The sequence below is a fragment of the Calonectris borealis genome, chromosome 1, assembly GCF_964195595.1.
Source record: "Calonectris borealis chromosome 1, bCalBor7.hap1.2, whole genome shotgun sequence".
NCBI classification, from domain to species: domain Eukaryota; kingdom Metazoa; phylum Chordata; class Aves; order Procellariiformes; family Procellariidae; genus Calonectris; species Calonectris borealis.
The window spans coordinates 175,429,164-175,450,187 of NC_134312.1; the positions used below are offsets into that span (position 1 = coordinate 175,429,164).

Genomic DNA, 21,024 nt, shown 5'->3' on the forward strand with positions numbered 1-21,024 from the left:
TGTGGATATCCTGTGCCATTCTGCTGCTAATACCATGCTGGAATTCATACGCCCTTCACAGAGTGGGCTATTGAAGCTCCTACAATATTACACAGTTAGCAGCTAGAAGACAACTACCAAAAGTATAAAATTAAATTGGTTAACCTCTGGACAAATTTGTCATAAACAGCTCTAAAGCACCAATTAACAGAACAGTTAAATATCTACAAAATTAGTTCCTTCTAATACCTGAGACCTAAACTAGGTTTTGAATTTTATTTAACAAATCAGTTGTTAATGTCATGTTAATGTCATGTAACAATATGATAACTCCACGGAAGGGGAGGGAAGTTAACTTCTACTTTTGAAAACTGATACTAAGACATACTGTCCTGGTTTTGGCTGGGATAGCGTTAATTTTCTTCCCAGTATCTGGTATAGTGCTGTGGTTTGGATTAGTATGGGAATAATGTTGATAACACACTGATGTTTTAGTTGTTGCTGAGTAGTGCTTACACTAAATCAAGGATTTTTCAGCTTCTCATGCTCTACTGACTGAGAAGGCTGGAGGTGCACAAGAAGCTGGGAGGGGGCACGGCCAGGACAGCTGACGCAAACTGGCCAAAGGGATATCCCATACCATATGACGTCATGATCAGCATATAAACTAGGGGAAAGCTGGCTGGGGGGCTGCTGCTCGGGAACTGGCTGGGCATCGGTCAGTGGGTGGTGAGCAATTGCATCGTGCATCGCTTGCTTTGTATATTCTTTTATCACCGTTATTATTATTATTATTATTATTATTATTATTATTACTACTACTACTACTACTACTACTATTACTATTACTACTACTATTTTATTTTATTTTATTTCAATTATTGAACTGTTCTTACCTCATCCCATGAGGTTTGTTTTCACTTTTACTCTTCTGATTCTCTCCCCCATCCCACCAGGGTGGGGGGAGTGAGCAAGTGGCTGTGTGGTGCTCAGTTGCTGGCTGGGATTAAACCACAACAGTCCTTTTTGGCGCCCAACGTGGGGCTCGAAGGGTTTGATAATAACAGATTAACCAGAGCATATTAATGAATTTATATGTGTTAACAGTTGCCAGTCACAATATTGATTCATCTGTTCTTGATATTAACTTATCTGATCTGCACTATGCTCTTTTTTTGCTGTACACATTAAAGATTGGTGTTTTTGCAGTTTGCTGTGCTCTGCAGTGATTAGTGATGTTTTGCCTGGGAGATTTGTTGTTAAAACACTGGCCTTGAGCTTAATCTGGTATTTGGGCTTTGTATCTAAGCCATTACTGTACCTTGGGTACCACCTCGTGGAGAAAATTAGCAATTATACTTCTTCCTCTGAGAGGTTTTTTATGGAGGAAATACAGAATGGCACTTCGCTACCTTCTTCTATGATGTTTCCTCCTTCATTACATAACTTCTCAGTATCTTGAAAATCCTTGGGTAGTTAAGATAATTCTACTGGTATTTCTTGGGAATATTGTTTTGATTTTGTCTAAGGTTAATAAGCAATTTAAGAATATCATGCAGAGATCTACCCCAAGGCTGGATAGTTATGAGTGGCAGGGTATGTGGGATAGCATGGGCAAGTGCCTAGGATGGTGGGCACCCCCAGTGTTTTGGAACTTCACCCCTGAACAAGTGCAGAATCCTGAAAAATTAGTAGAATATTTGCAAGATGTCACCCTGGCAATTCCAGAGAGACACAAATCACTGCAACGTGCTGGGGCCTGGCCCATGCCTACTGAGCCCTGTTCAACACTATTCAGAACCCTCAAGGGCAAGAAAAGGTCTCTAGATCTGACGACAAAATGACAGGCACTGTGGCTACTCCAACCCCCATGACAGGCACTGCCGCTGAACCAGAGAATCAACCCATGCCGGTATCAGTCGCCCCTATAGAAAAAGGAATCTGGGAAGCGAAAGTCAGCTTGTTTAGTAAGGGATGATGAAAAAGCAGGACCACCATGAGAAGAGGACAAGGAAGAGGAAAAACAATCACAAAAGGGGGTTCTTCCAGGAAAATTGCTGCTCCAGCTTCCAGTGGACAGTTCCTCAGACAGAGCAGAAGGGCTGATCTTACTTCTGATTTTAATAAAGGGACTTCTGACTCATATTTACAAGAAGTGAGTAGCGAATACTATGACCAGGACTAAAGGGGCCCTGCCTCCAGCCAGGTGGAGGAAAGGGACAACCGGGTTTACTGGACTGTGTGGATTCGATGGCCTGGCACATCAGAGCCACAGGAGTATAAGGCTCTCGTAGACACCGGTGCACAGTGTACCCTGATGCCATCAAGCTATGAAGGGGCAGAACCCATTTGTATTTCTGGAGTGACAGGGGGTTCCCAACAGCTAACTGTGTCGGGAGGCCGAAGTGAGCCTAACCAGGGATGAGAGGCAAAAGCACTCCATTGTGACTGGCCCAGAGGCTCCGTGCATCCTTGGCATAGACTACCTCAAAAGAGGGTATTTTAAGGACCCAAAAGGGTACCGGTGGGCTTTTGGTATAGCTGCCCTGGAGACGGAGGAAATTAAACAGCTGTCCACCTTGCCCAGTCTCTCAGAGGACCCTTCTGTTGTGGGGTTGCTGAGGGTTGAAGAACAACAAGTACCAATCGCTACCACAACAGTGCACCGGTGGCAATATCGCACCAACCGAGACTCCCTGATCCCCATCCATGAGCTGATTCGTCGACTGGAGAGCCAAGGAGTGATCAGCAAGACTCGCTCACCCTTTAACAGTCCCATATGGCCAGTGCGAAAGTCCAATGGAGAGTGGAGACTAACAGTAGACTACCGTGGCCTGAACAATGTCACGCTGCCACTGAGTGCTGCAGTGACGGACATGCTAGAACTTCAATACGAACTGGAGTGAAAGGCAGCCAAGTGGTACGCCACCGTTGACATTGCTAATGCCTTCTTCTCAATCCCTTTGGCAGCAGAGTGCAGGCCACAGATTGCTTTCGCTTGGAGGGGCGTCCAGTACACCTGGAACCGACTGTCCCAGGGGTGGAAACACAGCCCTACTATTTGCCATGGACTGATCCACACCGCACTGGAACAGGGTGAGGCTCCAGAACACCTGCAATACATTGATGACATCATCGTGTGGGGCAACACAGCAGAAGAAGTTTTTGAAAAAGGGAAGAAAATAGTCCAAGTCCTTCTGAAGGCCGGTTTTGCCATAAAACAAAGTAAGGTCAAGGGACCTGCACAGGAGATTCAGTTTTTAGGAATAAAATGGCAAGATGGACGTCGTCAGATCCCAATGGATGTGATCAACAAAATAACAGCCATGTCCCCACCAACTAGCAAAAAGGAAACACAAGCTTTCTTAGGCGTTGTGGGCTTCTGGGAAATGCATATTCTAGACTACAGCCTGATTGTAAGCCCCCTCTATCTCTACCAGGAAGAAGAACAATTTCAGATGGGGCCCTGAGCAACAACAAGCCTTTGAACAAATCAAACAGGAGATGATAGTTCATGCAGTAGCCCTTGGGCCAGTCCGGGCAGGACAAGATGTAAAGAATGTGCTCTACACCGCAGCCGGGGAGAATGGTCCTACCTGGAGCCTCTGGCAGAAAGCACCAGGGGAGACTCGAGGCCGACCCTTAGGGTTCTGGAGTCAGGGATACAGAGGATCCGAGGCCCGCTACACTCCAACTGAGAAGGAGATATTGGCAGCATATGAAGGGGTTCGAGCTGCTTCGGAAGTGGTTGGTACTGAAGCACAGCTCCTCCTGGCACCCCGACTGCCGGTGCTGGGCTGGATGTTCAAAGGGAGGGTCCCCTCTACACATCATGCAACCGATGCTACGTGGAGTAAGTGGGTCGCACTGATCACACAACGGGCCCGAATAGGAAACCCCAGTCGCCCAGGAATCTTGGAGGTGATCACGAACCGGCCAGAAAGCAAAGATTTCGGAATATCCCCAGAGGAGGAAGTGACATGTGCTGAAGAGGCCCCACTGTATAACAAACTACCAGAAAATGAGAAGCAATATGCCCTGTTCACTGATGGGTCCTGTCGCCTTGTGGGAAAACATCGGAGGTGGAAAGCTGCTGTATGGAGTCCTATACGCCAAGTTGCAGAAACTGCTGAAGGAGAAGGTGAGTCGAGTCAATCTGCAGAGGTGAAAGCCATCCAGCTGGCCTTGGACATTGCTGAACGAGAAAAATGGCCAGTACTTTATCTCTATACTGACTCATGGATGGTGGCAAATGCCCTGTGGGGGTGGTTGCAGCAGTGGAAGCAGAACAATTGGCAGCGCAGAGGTAAACCCATCTGGGCTGCCACAATGTGGCAAGATATTGCTGCCCAGATAGAGAACCTGGTTGTAGAAGTCACGTAGATGCTCACATACCCAAGAGTCGGGCCACTGAAGAACATCAACACAACCAGCAGGTGCACCAGGCTGCTAAGATTGAAGTGGCTCAGGTGGATCTGGACTGGCAACATAAGGATGAATTATTTATAGCTCGGTGGGCCCATGACACCTCAGGCCATCAAGGAAGAGATGCAACATATAGATGGGCTCGTGATCGAGGGGTGGACTTAACCATGGACGCTATTGCACAGGTTACCCATAAATGCGAAACGTGCTGCAATCCAGCAAGCCAAGCGAGTAAAGCCTCTTTGGTATGGGGGAACGATGGTTGAAATATAAACATGGGGAGGCCTGGCAGATTGATTACATCACACTCCCACAAACCCGCCACGGCAAGTGCCATGTGCTCACCATGGTGGAAGCAACCACCAGATGGCTGGAAACATATCCTGTACTCCATGCGACCGCCTAGAACACTATCCTGGGCCTTGAAAAGCAAGTGCTATGGCCATGTGGTACCCCAGAAAGAATTGAGTCAGACAACAGGACTCATTTCCAAAACATCCTCATAGACACCTGGGCCAAAGAGCATGGCAGCTTATAGCAGTCACTGAAATGAACACCTATCTAAATTTCAAGTAGAATACTGGTTTCAAGAGAATACTGGTTAATTCTCTTCCTAGTAGCTGGTATAGTGCTGTGTTTGGATTTAGTATGAGAATAATTTTCACAGCACCCTGATGTTTTAGTTGTTGCTGAGTAGTGCTTACACTAAATCAAGGATTTTTCAGCTTCTCATGCTCTTCTGACTGAGAAGGCTGGAGGTGCACAAGAAGCTGGGAGGGGGCACAGCCAGGACAGCTGACGCAAACTGGCCAAAGGGATATCCCATACCATATGACGCCATGCTCAGTATATAAACTAGGGGAAAGCTGGCTGGGGGCTGCTGCTCAGGAACTGGCTGGGCATCGGTCGGTGGCTGGTGAGCAATTGCATCATGCATCACTTGCTTTGTGTATTCTTTTATCGTTATTATTATTACTATTTTGTTTTATTTCAGTTATTAAACTGTTCTTAACGCATGAGGGTTTTTTTTCACTTTTAGTCTTCTGAGTCTCTCTCCCATCCCACTGTGGGCCAGGGGGGGAGTGAGCGAGCAGTTGTGTGGTGCTTAGTTGCTGACTGGGATTAAACCACGACACATACCTAAAGTATCAAACTGTTAAACAGATAATTAAAGAAACGCGGTTTGTTTTGTTTTGTTTTTTAAAGATTTATTATAATTCTTGAAGAAATACTAATTCTGCTGCATAGGTCACTATTTTCCAGCTACCTAATCTTTTAGGTGTCACAGTTGTATTTAAATCACAGGAAAAAATGTGACAAGGCAAGCTCATAAACAGGCTATAGGCTAACACACAAAAAACCCTTTATGTTATGCATATCTCCAGGTAGCAAATACACAAGCTTCAGGAATTCTATAGCAATAAATCTTAAAGACATACAATCAAGCTGCCTGTGCTTAGGAAGAATAAGCCTTGCTTTGCATGTGATGAAGTTAATTTAGTTTATAACAATGTCCATATACCCTGAACTGATTTTAAGATCTCTGCCATGGAACAGCTTTATCTTTATCTTTCAATTTATCTTCAAGAGATAGCTTGGAAGTCTTGATGAACAGCTTTGTCCTGCTGAAGCAAAAAAGGGACTTTTACAAGGATCAAGATACTGAGCACTTTCAAGGACATGAATGAGGTCCTGGAAATAACACCAGTAAATAAATATAATTTAAGTAAGTCCATTAACCTTAAAAAAATTAAAGGGCAAACAGTACTTCCTCACATGGAACGTGACTGTAATGCATGGCTTTTCTTCAGCTTCTTACTAATTTTTGCTACTGCAGAGAGTAGTAACTCAGACAGATGAGGTGATTAAAACAAACAAACCTGTCTTGTGTGAGATAGGTAGGCAAACATTGCCTAAAGAAATTGTTAGCAGAGCTATCCAAGAGATCCAGTATTAACCAGTACAGGTGGTTTCTAGAGAGCGTGTGAAGCAGTCCCTACCAAGAAGCACTTCCATTTGGTTTACAAACACTGTCGACAGTGTTTCAAGCAAGAAGATTCTGAACTTGCCTGATCTGCACCATTTAAACCCAAACTGGTAGAGAAACTAAAGATCTAATGACAGACCTCAGTTTTATGATATTAAGCTTCACTGTTATCCTCCATCTAGAATGAATAGCAGCTTATAGCAGTCACTGAAATGAACACCTATCTAAATTTCACTGGGCGACATACTTTTTGAACAAAGTTAGTGACACATAATACATGATAGGGATTAGTTGATCTTTCAAAACGCCTTTGGGGATAAGAAGATAAACAACAGAAATGCAGGGAAAAGATCAATCAGCCAACCAAGCAGAAGTAGCATTACTTCTTCACACTGTCTACAGATAAGCCTGTGGAAGAAAGTGATCCTGCTTTTAAAAAGCTTATTTAAAAGAACTTCACCTTCGAAGGATGACTTACACAAGCCAGTACTTTCTGTTCATATCCTAAGGTACCTAAAGGCCTTAGGCAAATGTAAAGCTACTATACTATTGTGATGTGAAAACCAATTCCCTCAAGTTATTTGGATGAGGTGCTGCTACTTAGTAAAGATGACATTTTGCTTCAATCTGTTTACATAGTATGCATTCAAAAATCATTGGTCAATACATTATTTATTTGAATACAACTGCCCAAATGTCAGGAAGAAGTTATACATAACTGGATGAATAAGACATCTCTTCTAGTATGTTGATATGAAATTGGTAATCTGCCAAGGACTGTAGATGGGGCACTATCTGCCACTAAAAATTATAAATAAAAATGTTGAGCTACTTCCAAAATAGGGAAGCTCTGCAAGAAGGGTGAGAAAGAAAAGCTTTGTCATAAGTGCGTCTATTGCAAAAGTAAGTTGGGGGAATAAAAAGCTCTTTCTCTCTGGATCTGCGCTGACAAGAATCTTCAGTGAAATGTTCTCAGGTGAAAAGGATCCTTGAGATCATTGTATTAGAGACTAGAATTAAGCCATTTGGTTCTTCTGAACAACAATTAGCAGTCTATACGAGCCATAGCTATATATTAAAAGAGGTAGAAAGACATTGGATAGAAAAGGAAACTTTCATACATACAAAAATTTTCTTGAGTCTTGGAAATGTTAAACTGCTGCCCCAAGCTAATAGTTATTGGTAGAATATTTTTCTTTGCAGCTTTTTTCCTGAACAAGATAAATATTAACAATAATGAAGGAAAGAAGGCACATATCTCACCTAAGACTGAGGCCTCATCTGTCCTTTCTAGACAGAGACATGAAAACCAAGTAGTCAAAGCACTGCTTGAACGAATTGGTGTCAGGGGGCTGGGGAAGGGTTCTAGAGTGCAGGCTTTAATTACAGATGTGCAAACTTCAGAAGAAATCTTCGGGAACGCAGTCCTTCTGGAGTGGCAACAGTAGCCTCAATTTTACAACATTCAGATACATCTAGTGCCAACTGATCCTCTGAGTGCAATAGCTCAGTCCATTCTCTGAAGACTATAGAAACATTTTTCCTCCAGCTGGGAAATATTATCACAGAGAAAATTGTTAGGTTTGTCTAGCAAACCTGACAGCTACTAATCCCGATTCAGAGACGAGGTTTTCGAAGAGATCTTTGTCCTACATACATCCAGCTTTGTCTTTAGGCTAACCATAGCTTTTAGATAACTGTCATACTATAAATTTGATTGCAAGTCCTGAAGGCAACTTTACAGAAAAAAATAACTAAAGAAAGGAAGCCCTGATAAAACTGTATCAAGACCGAATTCCAGGAAAACATTGCCAAGAAACTCATAGCCAGAAGAAGAAAGCAATACTTAATCTTCTAGAGCTACAAAGAAAAGCAGAATTTCCTTCTCAGACTCTCTCCTAGCCTTGAGAGAAACACACGAGTAGTAAATTACAGCTGTTTGAGGGAAGGTTCTAACCACTTTGGAAGCAAACAACTCTGAAAATAGTACGCTGATGTTCAGCATGGGAACACACACATCAGAAGCTGGTTTTGTTTCTGGGAAGCTCCTGGTAATACAACACCATAGCTGGAGTTTCTTCTTCATCTGTACTCCAAAGGTGGTGGTGCCAACGTTATTTGTACTTCAAGTACTGAGCACTGTAAAAGAAGGACTGAAACGAGTCTGTACTATACATTTGGTTACATAGAATCATAGAATCATTAAGGTTGGAAAAGACCTCTAAGATCATCGAGTCCAATCGTCAACCCAACACTACCATGCCCTCTAAACCATGTCCCTAAGCGCCTCATCTACACGTCTTTTAAATACGTCCAGGGATGGTGCCTCAACCACTTCCCTGGGCAGTCTGTTCCAATGCTTGACCACTCTTTCAGTAAAGAAATTTTTCCTAATGTCCAACCTAAACCTCCCCTGGAGCAACTTGAGGCCATTTCCTCTCGTCCTGTCACTAGTTACTTGGGAGAAGAGACCAACACCCACCTCGCTACAACCTCCTTTCAGGTAGTTGTAGAGCGCGATGAGGTCTCCCCTCAGCCTCCTCTTCTCCAGACTAAACAGTCCCAGTTCCCTCAGCCGCTCCTCATAAGACTTGTGCTCCAGGCCCTTCACCAGCTTCGTTGCCCTTCTCTGGACGCGCTCCAGCAACTCAGTGTCCTTCTTGTAGTGAGGGGCCCAAAACTGAACACAGTATTCGAGGTGCGGCCTCACCAGTGCCGAGTACAGGGGCATGATTACTTCCCTACTCCTGCTGGCCACACTATTTCTGATACAGGCCAGGATGCCGTTGGCCTTCTTGGCCAAGGTTACAGATCAGTCAGCACTGAAATACAAGAACATCACTTTTACCAGTTCCATTGCCTCCCCCCAGTCTGTGGCTGCTGCACCTAGAACCAGAGGAACCGCACTGGTCTAAATCACAGATACAACAATTGTGTACAGAGATCCATCAACTTAGCGGTGGTACTGCAGAACCACTTACATTGACCACTTTATAAACAGAAAGTAGTGACAAAGATCTTTTGATACTAGCTGTGTTTATCAGATTATGTTCCAGTGCTAGAAATCAGTCTTCACACACTGTTCTTTACTACCAGTTGTCAGAAGCAGCAACAGACAATCAACAAGAGAACTTTGTTACAAAGTTGTAGAGTTTTAGTGGTCTTACTCCTCACCATACTAAGAATTAAGTGAGTGCTAACAGAGGCTGATACACACTTAGGACTTTCTGCCCCTTCTGAACAAACAAAATACATTTTCATATACCTAGAATACAAATACAGGTGACAAACATTTGAAAGATGTCTTTCATACCCTGAAGTCAGAAATAAAAGTTTTTCTAATACAAATGAATTAATGAATTGCCTAGAGATAACAAACGTGGATTTGTCAAGTCTTAGAAAATTAGTTTCTACAAGGCTACAATGACAACTCAATTTTTACAGAACCAAGCTTCCTAGCTGGTGCAGCTGGCTGCTTATAAACTCAGTTGGCTGAGAGGCCACAATACCAGGCCACTGTACTTACTTTTGTGCCAGGCTAGATCTGTTGTGCCAACAATGAATTTTGTTTGTGTTTTGTTTAGTGGGAGTTTTTTTTCTCCCCTAACAAAAAAAAATGGCAGCATGTAGCAAAAAAAGATTTAGTGGGTTTGAAGACCTGATTTTATATAACCGATATTCAGCCATATTGGCTCACTGTAGTAGTATTCAGAGAATAGAACTGTGCTGCTTTGCTTTCCCACAAAACAGTATATAAAGGCTCATGAGCAGAGAAAACAAAATAATCTAAGTGTCTTACATTCACACTCCAAAACAAGAACAGTAAAATTAGAGCTCATTTCCTTTGACCAAATTAAAGGACTACAGCCATCCTGTCACAAAATAACATAGCTGCTGTTAGGCAATGGTTATCTTATTTGATGGATTCATTTCACATTTAAATTTTTCTAGAGTTGGCTTAACACATTAGACAAGTTTGGATTTTCCTTTAAACTTTTTCAATTCTTTGTGGGCTAGACTGACTTTCCTCTGAGTCTACACCTAATTCTCTCATATTTCTTATGACTTCATTTCTGGATTAGTATCTACATGTATAAAACTTACTCAAACCTAGTCTGTCAGCCATGAACAACCAAAAAAGCCAGCAAAATCCTCCTCCCCCAAGCCATTAGTAGTTAATAGAAAGATTTGGGATAAGTGTTATTTTAGTTCCTTTCCACATTTCACAAAGAGGAAAAAAACCATGTTGAAACTCCTTAGGAAGAGCCTTAATTATTTGCAATAGTAGAAAAAAGGCATGCTTATTGTAGGAGGTGGTTTATTTTCACAAAGGAAGGAGAGAAAAAAAAAAAAAGAGATTGTCTTAACTTCAGTGATGACTATTTCAAAAGTCTGTATCAGTAGTTTCCTAAAGAAGTTTTAAATCCAGAAGAGACACTTTGTTGATAAACTGTAGAGAAGAGAAATATTGGAACTATTGGAGAAAACTTAAAAATTAAGGAATATTGGATGGGAAACCAGAGGAAGGATTTCAAGAGTATAAGTTATTTAATAACAGGCAAGGAATTTCAGCAACTATGTTCCATGTAGCTGGAAATAAAGAATGATTTGAATACCACAAAAACAGTAAAAGAAGAGTGTAAGAGCTTAAGTAAGACTCTGAATGAAACTGTGCTTTATTTCCTACTGATAAATTTCCTTGCAATAAAGCTTGACCTTATTGAAGCAGTCAAATAAATAAGTTACCCCAACAGTACACCTTGAAACCATTTCTTTATAAACTGCAAGAGATACTTACGTATGTTAGCTTTAGTGTACTAAGTACATTAGAGAGATTCTCAAGTACCCTCATGTATTGATTATGCTCCTCTTACCTTATTATCTGAAACAGTCTGAGGTACCTTGTTACAGTAACACTCATCAAGTCACTAGGTCAAATCTGAACTTGCCAGAAGCAAAATACAGAGACTTTTAGTCTCTCCATACATAAAATACCTCATATCAGGTCACATTTCATTAAATATCCAAAACATGCCACCTCTATGCATAACAGATAGGGTGAAGACTTGGCTTTGGGTTTTTTTGTACATATGGAAGAACTGTAGGAAGTGATCTTATCTGAAACCTGAGAATTCTAAGGAATAATTAACAACTGTAAGCCTTTTTTTCTTATGACATTTCAACATATGGATCTTTCCCCTGATTTTTTTTTTTTTAAATGAGATATTCATTCTCACTAATTGTCTCTCATTTTAAGCATGATTATGCAAACAGGATATAAGCATTCAAAGAACCACCTCAATTCAACACAGGCAACATTCTAGTGCTTTTTCATCAGCATCGAAAGAAAAGCACAGTAAACTGTAAAATTTGAAAAATAACTCAGTGGGAAAGGTGGATACTGCCACCATGTGGTATAAAAAGAACAAAATTAGAAGCTTCTATTTTAAAGAAAGGTCAATGTACCAAGAAAATTGTTTCTAGCACAACTTTAATTATTGTTATCTACTATCCCATTAAACTGCTGCAGCAAAAATTAACACAGATGTAAGTCAAATCTCAGAAGGCTGAAATCCTCCTGTAGAATTTTATTAAATCAGAGCACATTAAATGCTCAAGTAAATCAAAATTAACAGGATTAATTTAATCTCAATTATGAGCAGAGATGATGACACAAAATAATGCTGAAGCACATAAAAGTACAAATTTTATTGTCTACCTTTTCTAATTCAACCAAAAAGAGAAATGAAAATGATACAAATTTCACAAGATAATCCTGTATAATTAATATATCTTTACACCTGATTATTCCATAAGTAAATTTTGAGGGAAAAAAAGGTGGTAACTAAAGAATAATTTCAGAAATAGAAAAATGACAGTGGCATTTAAGTCCCTGCTAGCCATGACTTGGATAAATACTCTGGGTAGCTGAAACTGTCTTATCACAACTGCAGATTTATGCAGAACTAAGCTAATACACAAATCATCCTAGCTGTATACATACTAAGAATACTATAAATATTCATAAATACCTTAAAAACAACATTCTCCCTATACTGTTTCAACTCTTTTACTCTTTGAAAGTAAAAATTAAATATATTTAGATAATTTGTTTCTCTACTTCTGGCATTTATACCTTACCCAAAATGAAATTATCTTTTTCTGTAGTAAAGAAATAAATAGGAAAATTAAAATACAAAAAGTTGAAAAGCAGAACAGAGAAGATGCAACTCCAAACACTTCTTAAAAAAAAAAAATGCATTTTTATATCATTAAAATAAAAGGTGAAGCAAATTACTACCAAGACATCACCATCTCCAACTATACACTGAATCATCATTGTGTCTTCAACTACTGCTGGATGGATCTCCTGTCTCAGCTTCCGCGCCTTGAACCTTGCCCTCAGAAAGCACCACATAGCTGGCAAGAGTCTACCCTGAACAGTCTCATGAGCAAATCTTGCAGGGTAGCCATAACATAAAATTGGCTGTTATGCAAACACATATGGCACGTTTCCCCTCTCCCTCCCTCCCCACTCTCTCCTCTCCCCAGCAATTTTTATACAGCAAAAAATCTTTCATATCTTATACATGAATAATGATTTGGAGAATGAGTTTTTTTGCAATACATATATATTTACACAGTTTCTTAATTGAGTTAATTAAGGTGCACAGACCTCTGTCAGACACTTCAGTTGGGATTTGTACCCACTTAGTTCTTCTGTTAGGCTCTCCTTTTTCATCTGTAGATCGCTTATCTCTTTTCTTAAGGAATGGACTACTTCATAGAATCGGATCTAGAAGAACAAGATATATATTCAAAATTGAGACTAGCAAAATCGCAATCGCAAAACTACAATCCCAAAAACAAATCAGCTCAACATTTTATGGCAATAATTCACCAAATTATTTCTAGTACATACCAGGAACTTGGTTGGGGCCAGGGGGGTGGGGGGAAGGAAATGTTAAAGCAAAGACAGTGTCTTTAGCCTTTGACAGCAGCAGCTAAGATATAATTTGTGTTTGGCACTGAATAAAAAAAGAGGAATAAAGGTAAAGATATGCATTTCTGTTCAACTAAGGCAGCTCCCAGTCAGGCTGCCCGATTAAAAAATATAGCTGCTAATGGACCACATGGTCCCACCCTCTTACTTGTGCCAACTCTAGAGCCTATTTGATTAACAGTGTAAAAAGAAAAAAAAAAAGCCTATTTAGCAATAAACAAACTTAACTTGCTAACTTCCCCCAAGCCAATATAAATTTTTATGGGGTGTGTAAAAATGGAGAGAGATTAGTTGTGTTTTCTGCCAGTTCAGTGTGCTGAATCTGCACCAAGAAAAATGCAAGAGCAAGCACAGGAAGCGGGAACAGCACATAACCAGAAAGAACCATGACACCCCACACACACACACTTTCAGCAGTAACATGTTGCTGTATGGGTTCAGCTGCATCATGCAATTAAATGTCTGAAAGACTCTACTCTGCTAAACTAACACTGAAAAAAAAGCTTTTCAAAAGATTTAAAAAATAATTTCAAAAAACCCCAAACTATAACACCTACTCCTCTCTCTTCCCCGACTCCAGTTATAGGCATAGTCTCAGACATTTCTACTGAACAATAAAAATACTGGAGAACACAGTAGTAAAACTACAAAGTCAGTAGCAAAAAGGGACAAAACAAAGAAGAGCGAGCTTTTTTGATATACACCTACACACACATACACAGAAGTTATTACTCCCAGATTAACTTGATACCTTAAAATGTTTATTTTGGGGAATGAAAAGAATAGAATAGATAATTAAGCATTATTTTCATGCAAAAGCTACTCCATACCCCCTATTATTAACACTTTGATATATGATTAAAGAAGAAATACAAGCAAGAAAGCACAGATAAAGTAAGTATTCAAAAGCAGGCTGTACTACACTTCCATGCAGGAGGAAGACAGGTCTCTGTTTTGCTACCTGTAAACAGCAGAAGACAAAGAAAAGTTCCAGGTATATTCCATATAATTGACAGCATACAATTCTAAAAAACACAGAAGCCATGGAAATTTGCAATGTAAACATAGGTGTAGTTCGCTTTATACAATAAAGCAAGTGTGCAACATGACTGGAAAATTAATAGTAAGGCAGAAAAGTTAAATTTTCTAAAAAGTGGTGGGTTTTTTTGTTTTTTGTTTTCAAGTTTTTCCAAATACCGTTCATGTTGAAAGCTGCAGTTGTTTGAATTTGTTGTACTCAACAAGAGAGCTCCACTTTTCATCCTTACTTTTAGATGCAAAACAAACATAAGCTTAAATTTATAGCATATGTCCTATTTTAAGTTTATTTTTATTGCAAAAAAAAAGCAAGCTTTCCCAAAGTATAGTTGTTATCTTAATTTTTTTAAGATGGTAACAAGGGATTCTCAATTCACTATGTCTAAGTTTACACATAAACTGAACAAAATTAAGGATGAGATTGGTTTCTAAAACTACAATTAAAACCAAAATAAGGTATAATAATTTTGTTCATGTTCTGAAAATTCCAAATGACAAATTCAACCATCAGATGCTACAGTTAAAACTATAAATCATCTTTCTGTTCTGAAAAGTGAACTAACTGCATATTATTGCCTTATTTTACTGTTTCATTACTATTTTATTCTTGCAGTATTCTATTCCTTCTATATTTAAGGAGTTTTTTTGCACGAAATCAAACAGTGAAGTTAGTTTTGTAACTTCCGAACTACAACAGGCTTCAACTACTTCCTTAGGAAAAAAACAACTTTAGAAATGCGCATGCAAAGCAGTGAGTAAGTACAATTCTAGCCTCTTAACTACAGCTTCCGCTGATTACAGTTTTCATCTATCTGGACTCTTTCAGAACTTGCCTGACTACATCTGAAATCCAGCAACTGAATTTCAATCAAATCCTCTTTTTCCCCCAAAAAAAAAGTGATTACAAAATTTTTAATTTTTTTCTTAAAAAATAACTTGATTGTCACTAATTGGTAACCATTTAAAGCATTGTGGATTTTTTTAAACCACACCTAGCTCTTCCCTTGAGTTCTTGTATTTTTACTGTGATTTCCCTAGGAAACCTAGCTTATGCCATCATGCCACATTTACTTCCCGAACCACAACAACCCTAAACCAGAACACCCAGTATCAGACCAAGATGACATGGGATACAGGTATCAAGGATAAACATATCTGCACAGCCTTCCCAAGAAAAGATCAATCCAACGAATGTAGCAGATGAGGGGAAAGTTGTAGCAGATGAGGGGAAGGCTGTAGCAGAAGTTCAACTGTTATTGTTATTTAGCTTGCTTGATGGCCAATAAACATTCATGTAACTCAGCAGTCAAAGCACACATTGCCTCTTGCCAAGTCAATATACCAGAAACAAAAATTACTGTAATGGGATTTCAGAAACAATTGCATATCTTAAAAATTACAAATTTATATAGATGTGCTGTAAGGAAAACTTTCTAGGTGTTTTTTAAAAAACTCTTAGCATATGCCCACCATGTTTTATGGAAAACTAGAATTAAGCTAAAAACAGGTGGGTGCAGAGAAAGAGAAAGTTGGGTTCTGTTAAATGAAGTTACATGAAAGTAGTTGCATCAGTTAACTGCCTTCTTAAACAAAGAGCAACTAAGCTGTAGTTAGCAAAATGATGCAAATGAAAGACATGGTGATTAAAAACATAAACATGGTTCTATGATTCTATGAACATCCTTTAGGTAAGGATGACAAGTTTTACTTCTCCATACATATCTAGAGCAGTATACCATATATACAGTATAACATGACTTTCACCCAGCAAGAGAACTCATTCACGCAGCATTTATACCTCAGCAAATGCACTAAACTTTTTAACATTATATTATTAACAGCTTCCTTAATTAAGCACTCTTAATTGTGCTGTGACAGCCTCACTTAAAGTAGCTGGCTAGGTTACTAAGTCCTGGTGTCTGTCCTGCCCGGCTACACAATCTTTTATACTGATTGTCAATCAACTCCTGAAGTCCTGGAGCTTCCTGCACACCAATTTCAAGCAAGCTGACAAGGGTTTCAGTTTGTGTTAAAAATCTGCTGTGTCGACCATGGTGATGCAGGAATCAACAATAAACCCTCAATACTTCAATAGAGGACAGTGGGTACAGTAGACAGCTAGTGGGTAATAACCTCATAGGCGCCAAGCTAAGTGTTCTTATTTATCACTTAGAGCCTTAAGATTTTCCTAGTACTTACAAAAGTCCAAGTTTTGGAACTTTTGAAAAGATGTTCCCAAGAACTGTTTAATATCTTCATCAATTACATAGACAGTGGGATTGAGTGCACCCTCAGCAAGTTTGCAGATGACACCAAGCTGAGTGGTGCGGTTGACATGCCTGAGGGACGGGATGCCATCCAGAGGGACCTGGACAAGCTCAAGAAGTGGGCCACTGTGAACCTTCAGTCAGATAGGAAAGGGCCAGATGGAAAGCATGAGGGAAAGGTAAGGGATGTTTGCAAGAGCCATCTCTACTTGTGGTTCTGGCAAGCCGAGTTTCAAATTCCTATTTTCAGCCTGCTGTACGTCAAATCATCAATGCATGCCCACGACCCATTTGCTTCACCCTCTTAAAATACATCAGCAGTTCTACTCTCTTTAACACATCGGAGATGGGATTAAAAGGTTCTCTTTACCAGAATCCAGTCAAAACAGACTGATCCAGAAGTACATCTGCCTCTGAAGGTCTTTCATTTCAGTTGGGGAAGAATAAGAATTCTAGGAGTATATACTGGCTTCTACTATATGCACACCCCTTTAATTCTAAATAAAAGCAATTTACAGCTTGTGGTGGGTTGACCCTGGCCAGCAGCCAAACATCCATATGGCCACTCACTCACTTGCTGCCTCCAGTGGGAGCAGGACAGAAGAGAGAGTGGGAAGAACAAAACCAAGAAAACTCAGGTATTGAGTTTTCTCAACAGTTTAATTAGTGGAGAAAAAAGAAAAAAAAAAGCCACGCAAAGACAATCACTCACCACCTCCCACAAGCAGACCGATGCCCAGCCAGCCTGAGTAATAACCACCTTGGAAACCACCCCTCCCCACCTCCTCTTTCTTCCTCTACCTCCAGTTTATGTTGCTGAGCGTGAGGTTAGATGGTATGGAATATTCCTTTGACCAATTTGGGTCAGCTGTCCAGCTGTGTCCCCTCTCAATATCATGACCACCCCTAGCCTGCTCACGGGGGACAGGGGGAGGCAGAGTGTGAAAAAGAGAAAGCCTTGATCTGTGCAAGCCCCATCCAGCAATAGCCAAAACACTGGCATGTTACCAACACTGTTTTAGCCACAAATCCAAAACACAGCACGATTCAGGCTGCTATGAAGAAAGTTAACTCCACCCCAGCCAGACCCAGGACAGAGCTATATTTTAAACCAATACAAAACACAATACTCACAGAAACATATTCCGGGATAGAAAGCTGATCTTCAGGAAGAGACTTTAACTTCTCATAGCAATCATCTGTTAATTCCAAGTCTCGCAAGCTACGACGGATATCTCCAGCCCTCTCCCTTAATTGATGATTTGTTTCCTCCAGTTGCTTCTGTCTCAATAAAATAGTTTCCATTTCTTGTTTCATTAGAGCCTGATGTTTTCTTCAAGATTGATTTGAAAACGGAAGACATTAAGTAGTGAGTAACACAAGTGACAAACCTTCACAATACCCTGGCAAGGGAGTGAGTTATGCTCACTTTGTAGGGGGGAAAATTTACAGAGAGATTTCATAATTAGCACAAGAGTGTATACCACTATGGTTACACAATCATATCAGACACAGTATACATAAAAAGCCAGGAACTTCATAGTACAAAGCTGAATCTGAGAAGTGACACTTAATCTCCACCTATGCTGACTTGAATTTATAAATTAGTCTTAATTTACCAATTAAAAGATTAAAAACATGAAGAAGCAGAATATATTTCCACACAAAATCCAAGGAACTAGTAAATCACCAAATAAAGCAATACTAACTTCAATTTGTGTCTTGCCAAGTTTCAGCATATACATGCTCTATTCCACACACAACCCTTACTTTTCTACCCGGTGTAAGATACAAAGTTGAGGCCCTTTTAAAAAAAACCACAAACACCACTACACTTAAACACGCAACGTTACTTCCAGCCTTAAAACACTATCATTACTATTATCACCAGTGACAAGGTTTTATATGGCAAGAGAAACTGCATGTCACAGAGATGTTTCAAAATGTTTTCTTTATTGTATTTTATTTAAATCAAAGGCAACTGACCTACTTTTTTGAAGGTTTTAGCTGTAACTCCTGAAAACACATTAAAATTAAATCATTCTTCAAAATGCAATAACTTCTACATTATTTAAAAAGTAATATTAAAAACACTAGCTAGTACTACAAGGTGATGTCTGCCCCACTTGTTTCAAAAAGACAAAAGAAAATCCCAGGTCAGCGAAGCAGTCACACAAGGACATATTCTGCACATAGTGTATGATCCTGTTAAACGGGGATGAAAAGTGAGGTCTGGCTTCACATCCCTAAATCTGTTCCAGGATTACTATAGAATATGACTTTGAATTAGTCACATCCTGTAAGCTGGTGCATCTTCTACTGTAACAGGAGAATATTAAGTAATGCTCTTCCTTCACAGTTCTACTGCAGGTGTTAAAACATTTAATTGACAAAGTAATTTGGCGAAGCCTGCTAGCCAGCTATAGGTTAACTCAAAGTGGTTCAGAAAAGCAAGGAGAAAAGTAAGTCTCTACATCATTAATTGAAAGCATTTCTGATCAATAAGCAATCCTAACTGGAAGTGCTAAACATTATCTTCTCATCTTTCCCAAGTCATCCAGGCTGCAGAGTTATTAAAAATTCAGTTTGAACTGATGGAAAGTCTGCCCCCTCTACCTATTCCTTTTGCTCTTTACTGGTTTTAAGAACCTTCTTACTTCAAGTTTCTATTAAATTTTGAATCCAGGTAACAATAAAACCAAAGCTACAAACTTCAGCCAGTGAGAGTTGAATTCAAATTTACTTATATGTAAATTAAACATGTAAATTCCATTTTTAGAATGGAAATACTAATGTAAACTGCAAAAGACATCCTATTCCTGCAATTCATAACTATCACTTTCCATTAACTGTCCATTAATTAATTTGAATTCATATTAATAAGCTATTAAAGATGAAGGGTTTTTGTTTTAATTCCATCATACCTAGCATCTTCTTGTTGTAATGCCAGCTGGCTATCCAGTCGTAAAGACAACAGCTGCTTTTGATGGATTGCATCATTAAGCTTCTCTTCTAGCTCTTCAATCTAAATATAAAGAATATAAGTATAAAATGATGAAAAGAAGTTACTTTGGTAATTTTTAAAACATGTTTGACAAAAAGAACAACTTGAAAGAAAAAAGTGGAGAGCCCAACGCACTGAGTACAATAATGACTGTCTAACAAGACCTCTAAATATGCCAAGGCTTCAAAAAATACAATATGGATTTTGCCCTAATGAACTAAGAACAAAAAAGACTTAGTTCTACAATTGATCTTTTTCATCCAAACAGCTACTTGTTCAGCTGATTTCAAACTAGGCTTAAACTCAGACCAGCAAGCCAGTGAAAGCCACAGTTAGCATACCGTAGGTTGTAAATATTGACTGCACACAAACGTGGCAAAGCTTTTACACCTTTCTTACTTTCATGCATCTTAGTGGAAATTGTACACAACAAAATCTCCTACTATTAGCATGTTGGTATATTCTAGCCACATCTTCATTAATAGATTATCGAATACATTCGGATTACTTTTTCTAATATTCCACAAGTTCAGGTTAAAAGCTCTATTAAGTTGCTTACATCAGTGGCAAAATTATTCATCGTTTCTGAAAGAATACAGGGCTTTTCCCTTTGTTTTTAGAAAAGGAAAAACTAATTTGATCCCCCTCATCCATTTACAGGTATAACGACTTGGACAAATCAGCTAAGTTTTATGTATCTTTATTTCCTCCTTTTCTCATTTTTTAAAAAAAAAAAAAAAAGCTAAGTAGGCTTCCAGTATGCAATTCACAGAAATTCTTTTCAGAATGGAAGTTTCTACCATACTCTAAAAGCACCAGAAACTAAAAAAGATTTTACGACAAAAGAAGCAGCATTTCTTACCTTGGTCAAATATTCTACTTTCAAGTTGTCAATCATTAAGTTTTTCTGAGATAATTCTATTTTAAGCAGCTGAAGATTATGGAGCAACTCTTTCCGTTCAATCAGCTGCTTTGTGATTTTAACAGTACCTTCTCTCTCTTCGGAGGAAGAAACATCGTCGGTTGGTATTGTGGTTTCTAAGCTAATATCTTCAGACTCCAAGGAACTAGAAATGTTTACTTTCCGGATTTCCCTAGAGCTTTTATGTGACATTTTCTTCCACTATTTGCAAAGCTTTTTTAAGTTACACTTTGAGATGAGCCCCCTGAAGAATCAACTGCAAGAATCAAAACAATTAAGTAAAAGGCATTACATCATTATGAAAAATTAACCAGTTAAACAAGACCACTAAGCAATACTTGTCAGCATCACATGAATATATTTTCTTGTTCACCCAAAAAAGACGTTTTAAGAAGCAGG

At 39.4% G+C, this 21,024-nt stretch overlaps 1 protein-coding gene across 2 annotated transcripts in view; it reads right to left on the bottom strand.

Annotated features, from left to right (window-relative positions):
* PIBF1 (progesterone immunomodulatory binding factor 1) overlaps positions 1-21,024 on the bottom strand; it is a 123,553-nt gene that overhangs the window by 101,561 nt on the left and 968 nt on the right. Inside the window, exons 2-5 of one of the 2 annotated variants that reach the window (XM_075139096.1) lie at positions 20,566-20,881; positions 19,624-19,724; positions 17,834-18,032; positions 13,068-13,187 (exon numbers count right to left, since the gene is read on the bottom strand). In XM_075139096.1, coding sequence (XP_074995197.1) covers positions 13,068-13,187; positions 17,834-18,032; positions 19,624-19,724; positions 20,566-20,817 — 672 coding nt within the window. In that variant the 5' untranslated portion in view covers positions 20,818-20,881. The remainder of the gene's footprint in view (positions 1-13,067; positions 13,188-17,833; positions 18,033-19,623; positions 19,725-20,565; positions 20,882-21,024) is intronic. The other variant, XM_075139105.1, reaches the window with a different exon arrangement.